Source organism: Mastigoproctus giganteus, chromosome 2 (assembly GCF_048544385.1).
Source record: "Mastigoproctus giganteus isolate SK-2022 chromosome 2, ASM4854438v1, whole genome shotgun sequence".
NCBI lineage: Eukaryota > Metazoa > Arthropoda > Arachnida > Uropygi > Thelyphonidae > Mastigoproctus > Mastigoproctus giganteus.
The window spans coordinates 111,779,608-111,803,349 of record NC_143576.1 but is presented as its reverse complement, the minus strand read 5'-3'; the positions used below and the strand labels follow the sequence as shown (position 1 = coordinate 111,803,349).

At 35.8% G+C, this 23,742-nt stretch overlaps 1 protein-coding gene across 1 annotated transcript in view; it reads right to left on the bottom strand.

Annotated features, from left to right (window-relative positions):
- LOC150089496 (dynein beta chain, ciliary-like) overlaps window positions 1-23,742 on the bottom strand; it is a 1,205,440-nt gene that overhangs the window by 85,930 nt on the left and 1,095,768 nt on the right. The window contains 3 exon segments of the mRNA XM_090390004.1: window positions 399-644; window positions 1,071-1,230; window positions 19,395-19,546. Of these exon segments, the coding sequence (XP_090246130.1) occupies window positions 399-644; window positions 1,071-1,230; window positions 19,395-19,546 (558 nt within the window).

Below are 23,742 nucleotides of genomic sequence, written 5' to 3'. Positions count from 1 at the left end.
AGTTAGACTGAACTTTTTCAACCACTATATGGCCATTATAAAAAAACTGTTGTAAGTCAGAAGAGAGATATGAATAAAATAACATCGATTTTATCTCACTCTATTTTGAATTATAGAATATATTGAAGTGTATTTATCTGCTAATATATTTTTGACCTACTTCATGACATGTAGAATATATAAGAAGAAAAACACATTTTAGTGAATAAATAAAACTACATTATTTTGTATTTTTGTACCATGTTTTCTGTCAACTTTATTTGATAATTCATACTTTTTTTTTTAGTTTTATTTCAATAACTAAACTCAGCAAATCAAGACTTTTACTGCATTTTACTAAGGAAGAATTTTAAAATTAATACTAAAAGTTAGAAATACTTATAGTAATTATGATATACTTTTTCTTCCTTGGCCACACCTGTTCCTTGTGACTTATTATCACCAGGAATAAACTGTATTTCTAACAGTGTTCGAAATAGCCTTTCAGAACAAGTCATCATTGGTAATATTTCAGCATTGGGATGAAGGCCATATAAATGTGGATTATCAGATGGTAGCATGTCATCTACATATTGATGATAACCAATCAGGTCTAACACTGGTGGAGTCTGAAATCCAGGAGCCAAATGGAAACCTCCCTCAAGCTAAAGTGAACAAAAACATATAATCACATTATAACAGGTTACCAAGAATTCATTCCAGTTTTAAAGAACTTCAAGCCCTACTTGCAATAAAAAAAGTACTTAAAAATATTAGTGGGTATGCCAAAAACGTTTGCTTTCTTTAAGGTTAACTTTTGCTTTTTTTTAAATAATTTAAAAGTTAAAAAGTTAATTACTCTGCAAAATCATATAATTTCAGGAATATAAAAAATGTAGTCTATATTTTACTTTACATTCTGCTTTTGATACCTAAAGATCATAGACATTTATCTAAAGAATAGTTTGTTTACAACAAGACCCACTTTCATAATTTTGGAATTATTTCATACTCTAAAATTATGGAGTGGGTCTTGTTATTTCAGAAAACATTTCTAAACCATTATCAGCAAAATGTGCACAAGTGCTTACTAGATCAGGCTGCAATAACTTCTCCATATAAACCTGACAAAGTCTTCTATCCCAAGTATCTATAATATGCCCACCATATATAACTTCTCCAATCATATAGCGTAGGCCTTTCCAAGGAATATCAGTATTAGATTCTAAGCAGTTATATAAAAAATTAATGCTAAAAAAAAAGAAAGAAAATTGACAATGATTAGATTTGTAAAAAACATTGTGATATATTAGTTATAAATGTAATTAAATAACAATTTATTGACCATGTATGAATCCAAATAAGTTAATATAGTGACAGTTCTAAATTATATTACAGAATGCTGTCTCCGGTACAGGATAGGGACTCCTCATTAACTCATCAACTAGACTTACAAGTGCAGTTGTAAGAAGTGCAAATTGTCGTTCTTCTCTTTCTTGATAATTCCCTTCTACTTCTGACTCTTGTTTTCTCTCTCTTTCAGGGTAAGTTAGAAATTTGTTTTGGCTGGTGTAGCATAAGCCTCAGGTTTCCTTGTACCATATGGCTAATAATAATAATAATAACTAGGGGGCTCCACCCCCTGCTCTCTTTGCTATCCAACCCCCCTCCCCCTTTTTCTATGTAATAGTAGAGGTATGATGGAGTAAGTCAAATCTTTTCTACATAAAAGACACACCTGTCAAAACGCACTGATCGATATCTAATCAAGAAATGACCTATGTAATTATTTACCTGTGCATTTGTAGTGTGCGGCATTCTCGAGGTCAAATAAATATCACTGTATAATTATTTACCTGCATTTACATAGGTCACTTAGGAAAAGGCCTGGTAAAAATTCAGATCTTGGGTACCACTCTATACTTCGATTGAAAGTCAGGAAGAAAGCAGTGACTGACAGGTGCCACTCACTATTTAGCCCTGCCCCTTTCCCCCTAGGTTGACATGCCTAGGGTGTTTATCCCCCCACTTGCCACTGTTTTAAAATTGGGAACTCATTTTCCGATTTTAAAACAGCAGGATGGGGGGGGAATAAACACCCTATCTAAGCTAAGCAGTCCCACACCTCGATGACACAAAAAATCAGAAACAAAACGCATTCACAATAATCACCCAATCACAGAACTCAACCATACAATCACTCCATTCTACGACCACGCCCAATGCGTGGAGACAAGTGGTACCCAAATAATAGATTTTAGCCAAAGGCCTTTTGCTTTGGGTTCCATAATGCATGAGGAATATTGTTGCATCTGAAAGAGCAGGACTAAAATATTTACAAACCATACAAATATTAAAATATTTACAAAATACTAAACTATTTACAAATATACAATATTCATTAAAATTTAAAAAACATTGCAATGGAACATCAAATGTTAGACAGTGAAGCACATGCGTGAGGTTGGTGAATGTTATGGAGGCAGTTGTCAATAATTAATTGCATTTATAGTGATATAATTGCCTCGCCCTCTTTTACCATTGGCTCGAATAAATATCGCTAGTAGGAAAACGTTTTTAATGTATAGAGAGATTATAATAATAATAAAAACAGCAGGTGTTTATGAGCTTAAAGATGAATGTTCTTCAATTAATGAGGAACCTCTATCCAAACCTAAAGACAGAATTTCATACAATCCAATAAACTATAAATTTGTCATGTAGAGAGTGTCTTAATTAATTATATTTTAAAAAGAAAATATAAATTCTTAGTTATATATCTTTTGTTTCAAAGCATTTACAAGAAAAAACACCATAATTAATATAGTCCTTACTAAAAAAAAAAGTATAAGGTGCCACCAAAAGTTGTAAAATGCATATTTAGGATTTTCACCCTTTCTGCAGTGATAACCTACTATACGAAGTGATGTCATTGTGATGCACTTTTGCATATTTTAAAAATAATTTAAATAAATTTTAAATATAATTAATATATTTTTAATTGATGTATATAGTATACAACAATTACAAAATATCTAAATTTTAGTTTTTTTTTTTTTTTAAATATAAAAATAAATACTTTTGACTAAAACTGCTATGCTGATCATAATGGACTTCAAAAGTTTGGTGTAGAAATACAAAACAGTGTTACAGTAGGCCCGCGATTTAACGGACTAATTGGGGGAAGGGGGGGTGTCCGCTATTGCCGAAAGTCCGTTAAATCGAATGTATTTTAAAAACATATATTAATAATGAGATTACAATGTACAGGATGTGTTAAAATGTTATTATAATGTATAAGTATGAATAAAATATTATTATAATGTACATTGAATAATTTATACAAGCTACTAAAACATCTGTTAAAAATATAAAAATAAATTTATGACAGAAAACAAACTTTATTTTAATTAAACGCGTCAAAAACTATACGATGTAACTAATCGAGTGTTTCCAACACTTTTTTTTTTTCTTAAAGCTCATACAAAGTTGTTTTCAATGTGAACATCAGTTTTTTCATTTAAATCCATTTAGAGGGAAAAAATACTTTAAAATTCTTAAACTATATTGACAGTATGAACCAGAGCTGTAATGCTCAATGCAAAATTTAAAATTGTGGCCAGGCCAATATGGAAATTACACATTATACTGAACAATCGCTCAGTCCTTTCTTCATTCGCAGCACAAACTAATGACCCGGTATACAACATTTCTTGTGGTGATTGTGACTTGTCTTCCCAGGGTTCGATGCGTTTTCCTATGAATATTCGTGTTAATCAACATGCGGCCTCAGTTCGTGCTTCTCGTGCAGCAGCATCAGAATTAGCCTTTCACGGCGTTAACGAAAAACATACTTTTTTATTTAATGAGGCCAAAATAGTTAGTGTTCAACGTAATTATAAGCTACTATTAATTGCAGAAACCGTAGAAATTAAATTACATGAGAATTCTGTTAATGTTCGCCGGCCATATCTGATTGATTCGTGGGCTTTTACATGCATGCGCGAAGACAAATAATCCCTGTTTAAGTTTCATGCTCACCCCTATTCGGCAATTTTCATTCCTGTGATCTCGACATACGGTCAAAAAGCATTGTTAGCTTCAGGAAGGAAAATTGTTTTGCAATTTTTTCGTTAAATTCTTTTAATTAATTTTCTTATTTTTAATTGCAATAAATTGATTTTTAATTGCGTTAAATTGATTTTTAATTATTTGTTACTCTAATGTAAGATTTTCGATTTTTTCATTTTAATTTCTGGAGAGTATCATACGGAAGTGTTCTATGTACTATAGGGAGAGGTGTTAATTCCTTGCTAGTAGAGGTGAAATAGGTCTAGTTGATGAAGTGGTCTTGAAGAAATCATCATGCTTCAGTTGCCTTACATCCTTGGTTAGGTGCCTCCATAGACAGGTGGGAAGGAGCAGCAGTGCGTAGCACAAGCTTCTTGATTAGACCGGGGTTCGAGCCTGTCACCACCAAATATGGAGGATGTGGAAAGGTCAGGGAATGACCACCGCATATCCCGGAGCAATATGGCCTTAGTTGCTAATGCTCCTAAAAACCAAAAAACAAAAACAACATCCTTGGTGCTGCTTCCTTATTACTGTATATCAAAATTTTCTAAAATGTTCATAATAAGGAAGCACATCAGAATCTGATGATGATTCAATATAATCTATGATGTCAACCATATGTTGTCTTATAACAGACAATTTAGGATGCGGTGCAACTGATTCTTCATCTTTGTCATCATCATCCTCTTGAACGAAGAACATTTCCACAATCTTTTCCTCAGAAAAAATTTGATAGCCCAGATCACCTTCATCATTTTCGAGCCACTGTTCCACATCATTCTCAGTTGCATTTTTGTTGTCTGCCCTCAGAAAAGTGTCCCAAAAATTAGACACCTCAACTCCATTTCAGGTTCTACATCATACAACAACTTCTTCCAAACATTGGCCAAGGTAATCTTTATATCTTTCTACACAGCTGCTAAGTTGAAGATAGTAGATCTGATGTTGTATGCATGTAAATTTTGCAGTGTCCTAGTGCCTCTTGTATCTTCTGTTTCTTCCAAAACAACCATTACCTCTTTCAAAAACTTCTTCTTATACAACCTCTTAGATGCAATGATTACACCCTGATCCATCGGCTGTATCAGTGAAGTAGTGTTAGGAGGCAGAAAAACATTTAATTCTCCAATCCCTGCTAACTAACTTCTCAGTATTAGGGTGGACAGGTGCATTATCTAGCAGTAAAACAGTCTTTATTTCATTAGAAGGAATATTCAGCACATCTGTCTGATAGCATTGCACATTAGACAGATGTGCGACACTATCAGATATAAATAGGTTCTAAATTTTTCCTTTAGGACAGAAATTTTTTGTCCATTAAATCAGGGTCCGTTAAATCAAGGTCCTACTGTATTTCAAATCATATACCTTTACATTTCACTTACATTAAATTGAGCAAAGAATCAACCATATACAGCACTGGCCAGAAAAAAAAAAAAAATCCATTTAATTTGTCTATTCCTTGTAATAACTTTTTCAATTTTCAATTCTTCTTTAAATTAATTCAAATGATCCACCTCTACAAAACTAGAGAAAAATTCATTCTAACAATTAATTACTCTCTGACTGAAGGATAATTAATATACATTTATTTGGCAACCATTCTTTCCCAAATTAAATTTATGTCCCTTTGTGAAGGTTTGAGTAAAAGTAAAGGTCCATCAGCGGTTCACCCTTTGAAAGCCTTAAATGCTTCAATTAGGTCACCAAAGAGATGCCTAGTTACTAAATTCTACAATTGGAGCACAGTTTATGTCTAATTAATCTTACTATTCTTTTTTGCAACCTTTTCAACAGATCTTCCCTAAAATGAGGCTTACAATCCTGTATGCAGTATTTAAGATACAGCTTAACCATTTTTTTTGTCCCTGCTGGACATGTTCCTGTATATCATTGAGAGAACACCCAAGAAGCAGTTCTAGAAATATGTCGGCACTGACTGGGAGACTCCAGCAGATGGTGAAAAGCTGTGTGTTTTAGGCACCATACAGTTTGTTAAATAAAGTTGTTATAAGGAATTTTTGCTTTTAACTAAGCACTAGAACAGTTTCATGAATGGTTGGTGAATTTTAGAGTAAAATTTTGTATCTTGGGAATGTTCCGATTTTGAGCTTTTTTAAAATTTATGATGAACCAGTTTTAACATTGTGAGTATAACAGTTAATAGCTGCCTCCATAACGTAGGCATAGCTTAAATATGGGGAAAATTCATGGATAAACTTAGCTTAGTATTTAAAAAAGAATAAGTGAAGTTAGTTCATTAAAGTGGTAGCAGTAATAAGAGATAAAATTTGAGAATTCATAGCAATTGAATGATTTATTTTTTAATTGGTTACAGAAATTAGTAATAGAAGTGGCAGATGCAAAAGAAAAAGCATATAAAACATCAACCAAAAAAAAAAAAAATCCCAAACATCACCTATCCCTCCTCTCCAATAATTTGTCCAGTTCTTCTTTGAATTTACTCAAACTACCCACTTCCATAACAACAGATGGAGGTTTGTTCCAACAATCAATCACCTGCTGGCTGAAGACAAACTACACATCTATTCTGCATCTTTCTTCAATTTGAATTTATGCCCCCTCAAGTGTGTAGTATGAGCAAGAAAAATCCATTAGCATTGAGCTTGCTTAATTCCACTCAAAGCCTTAAACACCTCAACAAGATTACCTCGCAGGTGCCTAATCTCCAGAACTGAAGCCTTTCTTGGTAAGACCACACAATCTGTATGCAGTATTCAAGATGTGACATAACCACTGAAAAGTTTCTGTATATCACTAACAAAACCTCATGAGCTGTCATGGCAGCCTGTTTACACTGATCAGAGAACTTATCTGACTGCACAATTACTCACAAATCTTTTAATTTAGACTACCCTGAGTGTATTACAACACAGTTGGCAAGTTAATATGGGATTAATGCTACCTATATGCAGAACCTTGCATTTGTTAATGTTAAACTTCAACTGCTATTTCTCAGCACACCTGCCTAATTTTTCTAGATCTTGTTGCAGTGGCTTAACTGGACTACTGTCATTAACCACCCTGCCAACCTTCATCATATGTAAACTTCGACATTCAGACTGAAATACTTTCATCGACATCATTAATAAATATAGAAAAAAAAAAAAAAAAAAAAGGACAGAGCACTGAACCCCGGGGGGACTCCGCTAATAACATTAGTTCCAATGAGAAGTGTCAATTAATAACCACTCTCTATCTTCTCCCACACAACTATCTCTTTATCCATAGCAGTAACTTGCCCCTAATGTCACCCTGTTCCAATTTGTATAGCAACTTTTTATGTATAACAGTATCAAAAGCTTTTCTGAAACCCAAGTAATAAATAAATTTTTTGTTTATACTCCGGGACAACAAAATGGTCAGAGGAGTTCGCATGATAGATTGAATACAAGAAACAGCACTGTATTCAGTAGTCACGGGCTTGAAGGCACATGTCACTCAAGGCACGTGTACTTAGGCACCCACACACCTGACCACTAGACTACGGTGGCCTGAGTACATGATATCAAAATACATTTTTGCATTAAGTTCCTATGTTACTGCATCACAATATCCAATCAGATTGGTCAGAGAAGATCGCCCCTTAACATATCCATGCTAGGACTGCAGTATAATTGCATATCTGCCTAAACAGAGCTGAAATACTTCTTTAACCAGTGACTTCATTATTTTCAGTGAAACAGAAATTAAGCTAAGTTCTGTAAATACTCATGTCACCCTTTAATCCCCCTTTGGGAATTGGATATACATTTCTATATCTCTAATCCACCCAAACCTCCTCTGAATCCAAAGATGCACTCATAATTATGGCTTAGGCTTTGCTTACCTCCTTTGCTACCTCTCTTAATGTAATTGGGTCCTATCCACCCAAGGTGCCTTTCTTATGTTTAGCTTAAACAATTGCCTCTTCTATTTTCCTCTCAGGTATACAAAATCGTTTACCTCCCTGTTACAGTTTGATAAAAATCAATCCCCCTTCCCTAAAGAATTTCTCATATGTGAATGTAGATGGAAAATACCTATTCAGTTTGTCAACAGCCTGAGCAGGATCGGCAACAGTTAAACCACTAATATCAAGTGAACCAATGTGATTCAACCCATTCATTCTACTGTTAATATAAGTAAATTAGTCTTTGCTGTTCTTTTTTGCATTCTTTGCCAGACTATTTGTAATCTGCCTTAGCTTACCTAACCTCCTTTTTGACTTGATTACAGACTAGTTTATATCTACCAGAAGCTTCTTATCACCTGATAATTTATATGCATCCCATGCATATAAAAATACCACAAGTCTCATCAGTTTATCGGACAAATATTTAGGTCTAAGCCTTGAACAGTACTTCTTAGTTGGTATGAAAATCCTAGTAGCTTCTACGATTACTTCCCCAAATGATTACATTTAGAATTTGCTGTTGGTAACATCATTAGTTGGCCAAATTGTAGAGAATTTAAAAACTGTCTAAGACCACTGTAGTCCTTCTTATGAAAGCAAAAGCCATTACCTTTACCACTGAGAATAGTTACGTTTTTAAGTAAATCCCATATCAATTCATTGTGATCACTGCCACCCAGTGGGTCTTTCAGCTGCAGATATTTAATGCAGGAAGAATCACTCCGGTTAATCAGATAAAGAGTATTGCTTCCTATTGTTGCCTTTCTAACATTCTGCTCTAGAAAACAGTCATCCAATAAAAGTCCTGCTAGCACGTGAGTGACCAATCCATAAGTCTTAGTCAATATCTGGAAAGTTAAAATTCCCTATTATAAGATGTTCTGATGTACTGGTCCACTCTATTTCTATATTTGTAAAGGAATAAGAGAAGTTTACCTCAATATAATACATAGAACACTTCCGTATGATGCTCTTAAAACTAAAACAATTTTAAAAAAATCGAAAATCTTACATTACAGTAAGAAATAATTAACAATAATTAAAAATAATTAAAAATGAAATGAACACAATTAAAAACATTTCATTTGGTGTTCATTATATTTTTAATTATTGTTAATTATTTCTTACTGTAATGTAAGATTTTCATTTTTTAAAAATTGTTTTCGTTTTAATTTCTGGAGCGCATCATACGGAAGTGTTCTATGTATCATATTGAGGTAAACTTCTCTTATTGGAGAAGTTTACCTCAATATGATTGAGGAGGACTCATTTCAAGAAGGATGTAGAGCTGCTGGAACGAGTACAGAGAAGGGCAACAAGATTAGTGAATGGAACAAAGGGTTGCTCTTAAGAAGAAAGGCTTAAGTTTTGAAAATTACAGTGTCTGGAGACTAGGCATCGGCGAGGTGATCTGATAGAGGTGTATAAAGCCTTGAATGGTTTGAGCATGCTCAATGCTGTTGGGATTCTTCCTCTTGCTCAGAATAATCACATGAGAGGGCATAAATTCAAATTGAGGAAAGACAGATGTAGGATAGATGTGCGGAAATTTGCCTTTAGCCAGCGGGTAGTTGGTTGGTGGAACAGACTTCCATCCCTTGCTGTGGAAGTTGATAGCCTAAATAAATTTAAGGCTCAACTGGACAGGTATTTCGAACGAACGGAGGGGTGAAGCGGAAGGTTTTTTTTTTTTTTTTTTTGGCTGATGCTGCATAAGCTTGTTTTCTTGCATCATCTGCCTCTACTAATGCTAATCAACGCAGAACGTATTGAGCATTATAGCTCTGGTTCATACTATTTCTCTATACAGTTGTTTGTTATACTTATCATGGTCATTAGGTCTATACACTTACTCATTTTCTTTTTCCCACATTTTTTTACATTTTGAATGTTAAAGTTAATTCTAGAAAGAAGCACATCACAACTGTGATGTGCTTCTTTCTAGTAGTCAAAAGTATACTATCTGCAACATGTGTTGTGTCCTTTTTAGCACTGAAATATCGATATATGTGTCTACTTTATTATTTATAAATTTAAGTAAAGAATATTCACTAACACTGGAATAGTCAACAGGACATATGAATTCTTTGGATAACGATTTAGGTGCATGTTAAGTGAAAGGATTCCTTTTAATGTTAAGGGAAAGAGAAAAATATCAAGTTAATTGAAAGAGAAAAATATAAAACAATGAAAAATATAAAACTTTTGGTAAGTGTTCTTACTCAGAAAATAGTGTGCCAGTGATGTTTACTAAGGTTTCTGAAGTTATGGAACTTGAAATTTCTGATGGTGAGTCTTTCCAACAGTATGACCTATACAGAAATCAGTAATTTCATCAAAGATGAATATGGGGATCCCTTTGATATGGAGAATGAACTGGGTATGATACAGACGTAGTTAAGTGATGATACTTCAGATAACTCTTCCTATATGGTTTCTAAGGATCCTAACACTCTTAGTTTGATGTGCTGCAGGAACACATGATATTTTTGAAGATGCAAAAGAGAATCTGGAATATTACTATCATGGTATTAAAAGTCATTGGGTTCTAATGATTCAGGTGATTAAAGAATATCATGGAAAGAATATCTGGCTTGACCTAGGGCTTTGAGAATGAAAGTAACCATCTAAAAGAGAAAATAGTTAAGGAACATGCAGGGGAAAGCTCCAGGAATCCTTGGAGTCTCTGCAGAGAGCAGACATGCTTTTAGAAACATTGAGGGAATGTACTATGAAGTGACTATTCAGGCTGTTGATAATTAGAGCAGAAATGATCCCATAGAAACAGTGAAAAAATTGCAGGAGATGACTGACTACTGATTAGAATATAAGAGTGGAGTGAAAGAAAGGTTATCCTGTCTGGACAAATTGACAATTAGGATTTCAATTCGCATGACCAATTAAAACTACAGTCAGCCACAGATCATAAGACTACTCTCAAAAAAGTGTGCAAACATAGGGAAGGGTATGATAGTTGGTTCTGTTTGTTTATGGGCTTTACGGTGCAAGGACAGCAAGGCCATAATGCATTGGTTGGTTCTCTGATAATTGGTTCTCTAGGGTGATGTAAGGAGCAGTGTAAATTCTCCCCAATAGCCCCCACCAGTTGGCTATAAAGACTGATATAGACAGTACTTGAAAATCCAGTAAGGAAATGAAACAGATCTTCATTTCAAACTGGAAGACGAATTTGCATCGCTGGAATTAGGTCTCTGTGTAAGATAGAGAATGATACTGTAGTTGCAGTTGTTAGTAGTAAAGATGCTAGGCTACTTGAAGATAATGTTATACCCAGGAGTCATAGTCTGATCATCGGATGAAATTTGGATACTAAACCAAGGATAATCACCTATGATGTAGATCCAAAAGAGGATCAAAGGGAGCAAATGAAGGAACTGTGTGTAAGTATTTTGGTAGAAAGATATTGAACAGAGTGATTTTCTTTGTGAACCAAGAATTTTTTCTACAGAGTTAACAGAGATAACATGGTTTCAGCTCAGATTGTTAAAACATGGTTTCAGGTCGGATCTGTGCTGTAAGTACAACAAAGAATATTCACTGGTTGTAGTAGTAGTAGTGGCATGTGATGCAAGAAAGCAAGTGTATGAGCTTATGCAGCATCAGCCAAAAAAAAAAATCACACCATTCCCTCCAAATGCCTGTCCTTTTCCTCCTTAAATTTATTTAACATATCAATTTCCACAATGACAGATGGAAGTTTGTTCCAGCAATTAACCACCCGCTGGCTAAAGGCAAATTTCCACACATCTATTTTACCTCTGTCTTTTCTTAATTTGAATTTATGCCCCCTTAGGTTCGTAATCTGAACAAGTGGAAGGATCCCATCAGAATTCAGCGTTCTCAACCCATTCAAGGCCTTATACACCTCAATCAGATCACCACACAGGTGCCTAGTCTCCAGAGGATCCCTTCATTCCCCTCACCAATCTTGTTGCCCTTCTCTGTACACGTTCAAGCAAATCTACATCCTTCCTAAAATGACACCTCCAGACCTGTATGCAGTACTCAAGGCGTGCCCTGACCATTGCCTTAAACAGAGGGACAATCATCTCTTTTTCCCTGATAGCAAAATTCCTGTATATCATTGACAAAACCCCATGACCTGACCTGGCAGCCTGTCTACATTGCTCAGAAAACTTCATATCTGACTGCACAATTACTCTCAGGTCTTTTTCATTTTCTACCACCTTAAGTGTAGTACCACACAGTTGGTACGTTTCTGATAAATATACAAAACAACAGTGGACCCAACACCAAACCCTGGGGGACTCCACTAATAACATTAGTCCACGAAGAGCAGCACCCATTAATTACTACCTCTGTCTTCTCCCACTCAACCATCCTTTTATCCATTGTAGAAACTTACCCTTAATACCATTCTGCTCCAATTTGTACAATAGTCTTCCATGCGCAACAGTGTCAAAAGCTTTCCTGAAATCCAAATATATGATATCAAAATTATTTTTTGCATCCAGTTCCTCTGTAACCACATCATGATATCCTATCAAATTTGTCAGACAAGACTTTCCCTTAACAAACCCATGCTGTGTCTGAATTATTGCTGCAATCTTGTCTAGATGTTCCTGCAATGCATCTTTAACCAGTGACTCCATTATTTTACCCGGAACAGAAGTTAAACTAACTGGTCTGTAATTACTCGTGTCACCCTTCGATCCCCCTTTGTGAATTGGGGATTCATTTGCTCATCTCCAGTTCGTGGGGACCTCCCCTGAGGCCAAGGATGCTCTCATAATTTGGCTAAGGGTTTGCTTAGTTGCTTTGCTGCATCTTTAATATAACTGGATAGATCCCATCCATCCCAGGTGCCTTTCTTATGTTTAACCTCAACAATTTCTCCTCCACTTTGCTCTCAGTTATTACAAAATCATTAAGCACCCTGCTACAATTTGATAACCTTCTGCCATTTTCAAACCTTAATAACTCCTCATGTGCGTATGTAGATGTTTACATTGTACATCCCATATTCAAATTTGGCATCCCTTATATCTGAGTGACACCACGTTTCTGCTATTCCTACAATATCTGCATTTGATTACTTAATCAGTACTTCAAATTCATCAAATTTATTTACAATGCTCCTAGCATTAGTGTACAAGCAAGTATACATGCACTTGTTTTTACTCTTATTTACCCTAACATCCCATGTATTCATTTGTTCCACGATGACCCACAGTAGGGCCTGAAATCCTAGACAACTTTCTTTTCAGGCTCATGCATGTACTAATAGTAGCAATGCAAGAATCATTTTTATCTCTGCCTGTGGCTCTATTTAAACTATTAGCATTAGTAGAGGCATATGATGCAAGAAAGCAAGCTAATGCAGCATCAGCCAAAAAAAAAAAAAAAAAAAAAAAAAACTTCCACTTCACCCCTCCGTTCGTTTGAAATATTTGTCTAGTTCTGCCTTGAATTTATGTAAGCTGTCAACTTCTACAATGACAGATGGAAGTTTGTTCCAGTAATCAACCACATGGCTAAAGGCAAATTTCTGTAAACTATTCTACAACTGTCTTTTCTCAATTTGAATCTACACTGGTGTTGAAAGAAAGTGCATCACCCCTTAAAATTGTAATTGTCATCCGAATAACATAAGTATATGGCAATATTTCTTACAGATTGCATCAGATAAGATTGACACGCATAGGTGATGACATAATATTGCATCAGCTGTTACATTCAGCTATATAAGCACACTCTGAAAGAGTGTGCTTATATAGCTGAAACTCTGCAAGTCATTCCTTGCTTGTGTCAAGATGGCAAGTTACGGGCAGTTGATGCCATGAAGAAAGAGTGCTATTGTTGCTTTATGTGTGGAAGGATGTTCTTCCCATCATATTGCTTATAGAGTGTCTTGTAATCAGTCGACAGTGAGCAGATTTGTTTCCAAACTCAAGAATACTGGCTCTGCTGATAGAAAAAAAGGAATCGGATGCAAATGAGTCCCTACACTAAAACAGGACAGCGTTTTGAAGCGCATATGCCTTAAAAACTGTAAAGCTTCTTTGTCTGAGCTGAAAAATAAATGGGAAGAACATACAGGAGTGGCAGCAATTGCAGTATCAGTCAGAATACACCCCTTCAAAAATGGACTTGTAGCCTGTTGTCCTAAGAAGAAGCTCCTCCTCACACAAAAAATGAAAAAGGACCGATTAATTTGGTGTAAGGAGCATGTCAAATGGACCCCCGAGCAGTGGAAGTCAGTTCTTTTCTTGGATGAGAAGAAATTCAAACAGCATGGCTCTGATGGGAGACAAATCATTTGCCGCAGACGTGGTGAAGAATACCATCCAGACTGTATGGTATCTACAGTGAAATTCCCTACCAGTCAAATGATATGGGGATGCATTTCATATAGCAGAGTAGGTCACCTGCAGTTTACAAAAGTTTCCGTAAATGCCAATGGATACCTGGCTATATTGGAAGGCAAATTGCTGCTAACCATTAGAGACCATTTCAACCTGCCAAGTAACTGCATCTTTCAGGATGACTCTGCTCTTTGTCATCAGGCAAAAAGTGTAAGTAGGCACTTCTGTAGTTACTTTAGCTTCATTTCTGCATTACAGGTTTGACAGTAATGTGTTTACATTTGTTACAGGTGAAAAAATGGTTGGAAGAACGGTCCATTACAATTCTTAGCTAGCCAACAAACAGCCCGGACCTGAATCCTATAGAGAACTGCTGGCATCATGTGGAATCTGCAGTTGCCAGAAAGAAAACAAAGACCCTTCATGAAATTCAGGAAGCCATAATTCGTGTTTGGAACCACAAACTATCAGTTGATTATCTTCAGAAATTGATCATGTCAATGTCTCGATGGTGTGCTGCTGTCATCAGGGCCAGAGTCGGTTCGACTAAATATTAGTTTGCACTTGGTGAACTTTTCATTTTGTTTTCCCATTTAAAATGGTAAACTGAAGCAAATTGAGGGCTTCTGATAATATTTTAGCCATAATTGTCATTTTTACCAAAACTGTTGTGTAAAGGTTGCAAATGCTCATTTTGGAATATTTTGGGAGTACCTGTCAAATATTACTTAGCTTTGCCTTAACAATTAATAAATATCTTTTATTTCTATTTCTATTTGTGATGCTAGTCATTAATGTAACATACCATCGCAAAAAAGGGTTAGAAATGTGAAATTCCTAGGTGATGCACATTCTTTTAACACCAGTTTATATGCCCTCAGGCAATTAATCTAAGCAAGAGGAAGAATCCCATCAGCATTGAGCTTGCTCAGACCATTCAATCAGATCACCTCGAAGGTGCCTAGTCACCAGACACTATAATTTGCAAATCTTAAGCCTTTCTTCATAAGAGCAACCCTTTGTTCCATTCACTAATCTTGTTGCCCTTCTTGTACTCGTTCCAGCAGCTCTACATCCTTCCTAAAATGAGGCCTCCAGACCTGTATACAGTAGTCAAGATGTGGCCTGACCATTGCTTTATACAAGGGGATAAATCTGTGTATCCCCCCCAAGTTGGCAGTTTTCTGACCTACCCAATACTGCCTCGATAGCATCAGCAAATATTCTTGCACCCTTTCTATTTAAGTGTATCCCATTTCTGTAGAAGCAAGCATCCCGTTAACAAGCATCCCGCTGAGAAAAATTCTATCCCATGAGCCTTGCACATTCTCTCCAGGGCTGAATTGATTCACAATGCTCTCATCATATATTTCCTTCTATAGTGTCTAGGCAGAATTGCAGACACTTTCAAAGTTAATCCTAACTCACAATTTTTTTCAAATTTGCCCAGTACCTTGAGTAAGTTCTCAGATCTATTACTCTTAATGTTAGTTCCAACATAAGTTGGCACTAACATTAAGTGACTCAGAAGCCTATGGCAGATATAAGCTAGTCTGTAATCAGGTCACAAAGGAGGTTAGGCAGGCGAAGGCAGATTACGAGAAATCCTTGGCAAAAGATGCTAAGAAAAACAGCAAGGATTTCTTTTCTTATATAAACTCTAAAAGGAAGGGGATGAATCTGATTGGTCAACTTGACATCGATGGTTCGACTATTGATGATCCTGCTCAGATAGCAAACAAACTGAATGAGTATTTTGCATCTACATTCACACATGAGGAATTATTAAGGTTTGAAAATGGCAGAAGGGTATCAAATTGTAGCAGGATACTTAATGATTTTGTAATAACTGAAAGCAAAGTGGAGGAGAAATTGTTGAAGTTAAACATAAAAAAAGCACCTGGGGTGGATGGGATCTATCCAGTTATATTAAAGGAGGCGGCAAAGCAACTAAGCAAACCCTTAGCCATAATTATGAGAGCATCCTTGGACTCAGGAGGTTCCCATGGACTGGAGATGTGCAAATGTATCTCCAATTCACAAAGGGGAAGCGAAGGGTGACACGAGTAATTACAGACCAGTTAGTTTAACTTCTGTTCCGGGTAAAATAATGGAGTCTCTGGTTAAAGATGCATTGCAGGATCATCTAGACAAGACTGCAGCAATAATTCAGACACAGCATGGGTTTGTTAAGGGAAAGTCTTGTCTGACAAATTTGATAGGATATTATGATGTGGTTACAAAGGAACTGGATGCAAAAAATAATTTTGATATCATATATTTGGATTTCAAGAAAGCTTTTGACAATGTTGCACATGGAAGACTATTGTACAAATTGGAGCAGAATGGTATTAAGGGTAAGTTGCTACAATGGATAAAAGGATGGTTAAGTGGGAGAAGACAGAGGGTGGTAATCAATGGGTGCTGCTCTTCGTGGACTAATGTTATTAGTGGTGTCCCACAGGGTTCGGTGTCATTGATAAATATACAAATGTATATTTATCAATGATATTGATGAAGGTATATCAGGCTTAATGTCGAAGTTTGCAGATGATACAAAGGTTGGCAGGGTTGTTAATGACAGTAATGGGCAGTGTGCTACTGCAACAGGATCTAGATAATTTGAGCAGATGGGCTAAGAAGTGGCAACTGAAGTTTAACCTTGACAAATGCAAAGTACTGCATATGGGTAGAAGTAACCCCCAGAGAAAAGTACCAACTGTGTGGTACTACACTTAAGGTGGTAGAAAATGAAAAAGGACCTGGGAGTAATTGTGCAGTCAGATATGAAGTTTTCTGAGCAACGTAGACAGGCTACCAGGACAGGTCATGGGGTTTTTGTCAATGATATATAGGAATTTTGCTAGCAGGGAGAAGGAGGTGATTGTCCCTCTGTATAAGGCAATGGTTAGGCCATGCCTTGAGTACTGCGTACAGGTCTGGAGGCCTCATTTTAGGAAGGATGTAGATTTACTTGAGCGTGTACAGAGAAGGGCAACAAGATTGGTGAGGGGAATGAAGGGATCCTCTTACCAAGAGAGGCTTAAGTTCTGCAAATTGCAGTGGCTGGAGACTAGGCACCTGCGCGGTGATCTGATTGAGGTGTATAAGGCCTTGAATGGGTTGAGCATGCTGAATTCTGATGGGATCCTTCACTCGTTCAGATTACGAACCTAAGGGGGCATAAATTCAAATTAAGAAAAGACAGATGTAGAATAGATGTGCGGAAATTTGCCTTTAGCCAGCGGGTGGTTAATTGCTGGAACAAACTTCCATCTGTCCATTGTGGAAGTTGATAGGGTTGAATAAATTTAAGGAGGAACTGGACAGGCAATTTGGAGGGAATGGTGTGATTTTTTTTTTTTTTTTTTTTTTGTCTGATGCTGCATAAGCTCATACACTTGCTTTCTTGCATCACATGCTTGATTTTGATTTTGATTTGGTAGTTGTTGGCGCATCGGCTTCTGTGGCCATATTGCACCTCCCAAGGTTTTTGCAGTACTTTGATCCAAGCCCGAGGCGGGGAATCGAACCCGCGACCTTTGGGTTGCCGGGCAGGTACTTTACCCACTATGCTAGCCCGGTCGGCAAACACATCACATGCCACTACTACTACTACTACTATATACAACAATATCACCTTTTGTGCCCTAAAATATGGTATCTGCTCTAGAACATCATCTACTTTTTACTTCTGGCAAACATACCCTTGTCCTATTTCCCCTATCCTTTTTGCACAACATATTTCTTGCTTCCCTGACAATAGAATCAGCGACAATAACTAGTCCCTGGGGGACCGGTGAATTCTGCCTTGAAGATTCTTGCTGTGTTGTCTGATGCACAAGGGTGAGCTGTGGCATTGAGTTGGGCAGCTGAGAGCTTGATGGGCCCCCCTATTTTAATTCCTTTTACAGCATCTACCCTTCTCTTCAAACTGTCATAAATGCCCATCAGAATGCTGAGTTGGCACCTAATTTCCTCACACACACTCTCTCTCTCTCTCTCTCTCTCTCTCTCTCTCTCTCTCTCTCTCTCTTTCTCTCTCTCTCTCTCTCTCTCTCTCTCTATACATTTAGAACACACATTCCAGAAAGATCTGCAAGAATTTCACAAGTTGCACATTTATTTAGGCTGTGATGCACTGGAGAATCTTCCCCTTTGGTTCTCCCCGAGCCACAACACAAAGTAGTCATAATTTAATTGATTAACAATGAAAATTAATTAGATTAATAATTTTAATTCATTAATTGACAATATACACTAAGCTAATAGGTTCCTAAATGCAGTGATGTATTATGCTATCTAGTTTTTTTGTTATACCTTATGCTATGAAGTTTGAAAATATACGTTATGCTATACTCTAATGATTGCTATGTTAAATTAGTTATATCCTTGCTAAAAAGTAAAAATTCGTTAGCTAAATACAAAAAAGATATATGCCCAACAAGTGATTAGAACCTTCGAGTTAATTATTTATCACAATTAAAACCCTACCATTTCTCTGCACTACTCGTTATGAGCTATGATATAGTACTAGTAATAGTATTTACCATATAGTGCAAGGAAGCCACAGGCGTCTGCTGCATTTGGCATATAAAAAAAAAAAAAAAAAAACCCAAATAGATAAGAAAACAAATTATACTTTCCTTTTCATGCAGGTAAGTATTCAGTAGACCTTTAAATTTATTCAAACTGTCAGCCTCAACTATTTGCATCAAAACACCGACACAATAGCAGTATGAGTAGTGAGTTCTAACTTACAAAATCTCTAGCTAAATTTAAAAATAACCTAACAAATGTGACTGATTAAGGCTATTTAAACTACTATATTTGCAAAAACACAATTTAATATGTTAATTAAATAAAAAAGATAGTAAAAATTTTCAAAAAACTCATCTGTTTCCACAAGCACAAAATTCTGCATCCTAATGCTCTACTAGTAATTACAGATATTTTAAAGATAAATATTTTATGTAATTTACTATTATAAAATGTCACTATTATTTTTTTCTTGGACACAAAACTTTTTTTTTTTTCTTTTTTTTTCTTCCCAGCTATATAAATATATGACATTTTACCTAAGAAGAATATCATCTGATGAAAATGAATAGCAAAAATTCCATCCTTGAGGACCATATTTCTTTCTCTCAGTCAAAATGACATGGAAGTAACATAAGGAAAAAAGTAGGTTCTTGAATTCTGCTTCTTTTGATGTTGATTCAAGCAGTTCCTGTTTTTGTATAAACAGAGAAGAAAAATATATGGGTTGAGTATATATAATATGTCTGTACTTATCAATAATAAACTATTATAATTTACATTTACAATTGCTATTATAACTGTTAATAATTTCAGAACGAACACACACACACACACACACACACACACACACACACACACACACACACACACACACACACACACACACACACACACACACACACACCTATTTGGCTGATGATACCAAATAAAATAACTAAATTCAGAAGATACATAGCTTTAGCAATAAATTTAAAAGTATTATATTATATTCAAAAGGCTACAGACCACAGAATGTGGTCTGTAGCCTTTTGAATGTCATAAGTAAAAGCACTGCAAAAAATCTTTTGGCATAAGCAAATTCAGTGCTTTTTTTTTTAAAAAATAAGTGCCGGTACTCATTCTTTGCTATCAGGAAAAATTGAAAATTAAAAGGATATGAAAAGTACTCTAAAAATTTTTTTTCCCCTGATATTGTTACTTTAGTAGTAACGTTTTTGGATTAAGAACAACAAATTTAGTATATTAACACAGTTTATTAAGCATAAATTTATTATTCAAGTATAAAAAAAATAAGTAAAATGTGAGTCAAATAAGTAAATAAATCGGTCAACTACTGAGTGCTGGGCACTCAGGATGAAGGGTCCGTAGAATGGTCGTCAGTGTAGTATCTCAAATAGAGAGCTTTATTGTAACCGAAGAATGTTTCTTGTATACCAGCTTGGCCTAAAACTGAGGAACTAACGAAAATGTCTAATTGAGTCTTTTCAGTTGTTGTGAATGACAAGGGCGGGAGAAGCGATTAAACTCTTGGGAGAGAAGCGACTGGCAGGTGAGGGTCGTGCAAGGCTCCACGCAGGTGCCTACCCACCACTGGCACCTCAACACTGGCTCTCTGAGTACCTACTTGCCGGGACAACTCCAGCTGTGAAAATTTTAAAAAAATACTTCTCGTCGCAAAATTTATAAATTACCTTTATAGAATTATTAACTAACTATTTAGCAACCTTTTTGTCACCAAAAGGAGAGTTACTTAGTACAAAGAAGCGTGCTATTGAAGTGCAATAATTTTTTTTTTTTTTTTTAAATTTTAACACAAAAAGTAAATGATATATTTCAATTGGAATAGTTTTCCCTTGATAAGCATCGAATAACACATAGCTAATGTGATTTTTAAATTTTTAGCTCCATTAGTGACGGAAATAGAGGGGAATAGACAAGAAAATTAGTCACATTTTCCTCTCTGGCGCCATCATTTTTAATTTTAAAAATATTTTAAAATTATATTTTAAACCTACTCGTTGAGCTCTTTCCAATGGTGTATATAGGTTGTCAACAACATTTTTTGTCCCTCCACATTTTACCCTTCCATTTCTCAGACAAATTTTTGTCAACAATGATCAATATGGCATTATGTTGGCCCACATGATATACAAACCCAAGCAAAATTTTGAGTCAATAGGTTGAGTGGTTCCAGAGATACAATGCTGTGACAGATGGATGGACAGACAGACAACCAAGTGACATTATAAGGATCTTTCGTTAGACTATGGACCCTAAAAATAATAAGTAAAAATAAATAACATAAGTAAAAATAATTTCATAATAAAGTTTTTGTAGAATATTCCAAATTTTTATTAAGTTCTCATCCGACACCCTATGCTGACTTCTTTTCTTCCTCTCTGCATGTCGGTTGCTGAATGACGTTTCCGAAGCAGCCAAGAATCGACATACTTTGCTGAATTGAAGCGGGTCAGCGGTGGGCCTACAATTTTAAGAAACAGTAGTGAAGAAACTATTTTTGTCATCAATGAAGCTCTTGTTGGGCTGGCGATCAGATTCATTTGTGAAAATCCTTGTTCACATTGACTCGATGAAATTGGTGTTGTACTCAGAGTGTCCAACAAATGCTTCAATTCTTCCGAAACCATCTTTTCAATTAGGTATTCCCGAAATTCATGAATTGTATCTCTTTCATTTAACTGTAACCTAATTGACAATTTTCTAATTTCATTTTCACCAAATGGCGACAATTCATATTTAGAAGGTTTAATACCTTTGTTGTCCTCGTTTTCCTTCTCTTGTCATCTATGTTGTCATTAGTTCTTAAATTTGAATTTTTTTCTTTTCTTTTCTTTTTTTTTTTTTTTTGAAACTGTCCAAAATGTCAGTGTCATTCAGATATTCAGGTACTGTGACCATGTAAACAGAGATAGGGAAAATTTATGGAAAAATGTCAATAACGTACTTCTGCAAAACAACAGATGATTATTTTTTGGAGTAAAAGAAAATCGCTCTCACCTAATTCTCGAAAAGGGCACTTACAGTTGATTCACAGCGGTGTTCAACCTACGGCCCGCCGCGAAAGTCAACTAAAACAGCATAAAAAAATCTAACTTAAAATTTTTTTTTTAAAATATGTCCCCTGTATGGGAAAAGTTTGGACACCACTGCAATAGAAGGTGGACCAGACCCCATTGGGAATACTCCTTGATCTGCTCACTGTTGACCAGCGCAATTTCTCTGTATGTGGGACAGTGGTCGGATAGGTTTTACCAGATACCACTCAGATGTAGAATGGTAACCTCTTTAGGTAACCCCTTTAGCTCTCTTAATGCGCGCAGCAACACTAATTGTCTAAATTGCCTGAAGGCCAGAAATGCGAACAGTGCACACCGAGTAAATTCTCTCCATTCGCTATATGAAAATTTTCTTTGCTCAATGGAAAGTATTTTAAATGTTACTTCCAAGGGGAATTCAAAATAATTCGCTATAAAAGGACTTCGTTAAACAGAGGTCCAACTGAGTAATTTAGAATTATAAAAATGGTTATATGGTTTTATGTAGAAAATATCTTAATAACAGAGAGTGAAAAATGCAAATTTAGTTAAATAATTATTTGAATAGTAGGTAAACATGTGAAAAAATTTTATTTACAGAATATTACAAATTTCAAAGTGCACTGCATCCAAATGTCACACATCACTGTTAATAAAGGTGCCAGTATGCCGTACCGTTGCGTACCGTCCCAAAAAAAGGTCCGTGCAAATTGTATTCATAAAAAAATAAAATAAATAAAACTTCCTTTTAAAGAAATTGAGAGAGAGAGAGAGAGAGCTAAATGATAATATAGTACATTATAGCCAATGCTGCTGATGTACCAATAAAATCCAAATCAAATCAACTAAATAATAGAGAAATACAGTCCATTCCGGTTAAGAGGGTGCTGACTCTCTTTAAAAATTACAGCTGTGAATTACAGGCTCCGACAAAGCGATAAGTGTTTGCCTTTTTATTTACCTAATTGTTATTTTATATTGTACTTTAAACGTAGTCTTATAGTGATTGTTACGCTGGTTATGTTTTATTTAGATAAAGAGTTTTTGTAGATTACTACTTAATATACGTAAAACCGTTATTTCATTCGAATCTTGCAGCCATTGTTTTTGTATAGAGTAGTAGGGAATTCAAATTTTAAATTGTGGTAACTAGGCAGCTCTAACATATAATAATATAGCGTAATATGCATCACTGAATTTAGGATTCTTTAGATAGTGTAGTATTGACAATTATTTAATTAAATTTATTGATCTTATTAATTTAAAATATCATGCCTCAGATTAGAGCAGCAAAGCAACGGGCACAAAGTGGCAGGAGTGCTGTGACTCGGGGGGGGAACTGAGGGGGGGCAATTCTCCAACGCATCACAGCCTAAAAAAAATTGCAGCTTGTGAAATGTTTGCCGAACTCTCTAGAACAGAACATGATCTAGCCAAGGAGGATGTCTTTGTGTGTGCCAGGTGCAGAGTGTGTCTAGAAATTAGGCATCAACTCAGCGTTCTACTGGGCGCCTATGAGAGCTTGAGGTGTAGGGTAGATGCCCTCGAAGAAATTAATATGAGGGGTCTGTCAAGCTCTCAGCTGCCCAACTCAATGCCAGAGCTCACTTCTGGGCATCAGGCAACACAGCAGAAATCTCCAAGGCAGAATGTGCTAGTCCCAAAGGAACTAGTTATTGTTGGTGACTCTATTGTCAGGGAGATGGGGAATATATTGTGTAAAAAGGATAGATGGAACAGGACCAGGGTAAGTCTGCCAGGGACAAAAGTTAATGACGTAAAGCATATATCATCTTTTATGGGCACAAAAGGTGATATTGTTGTACAC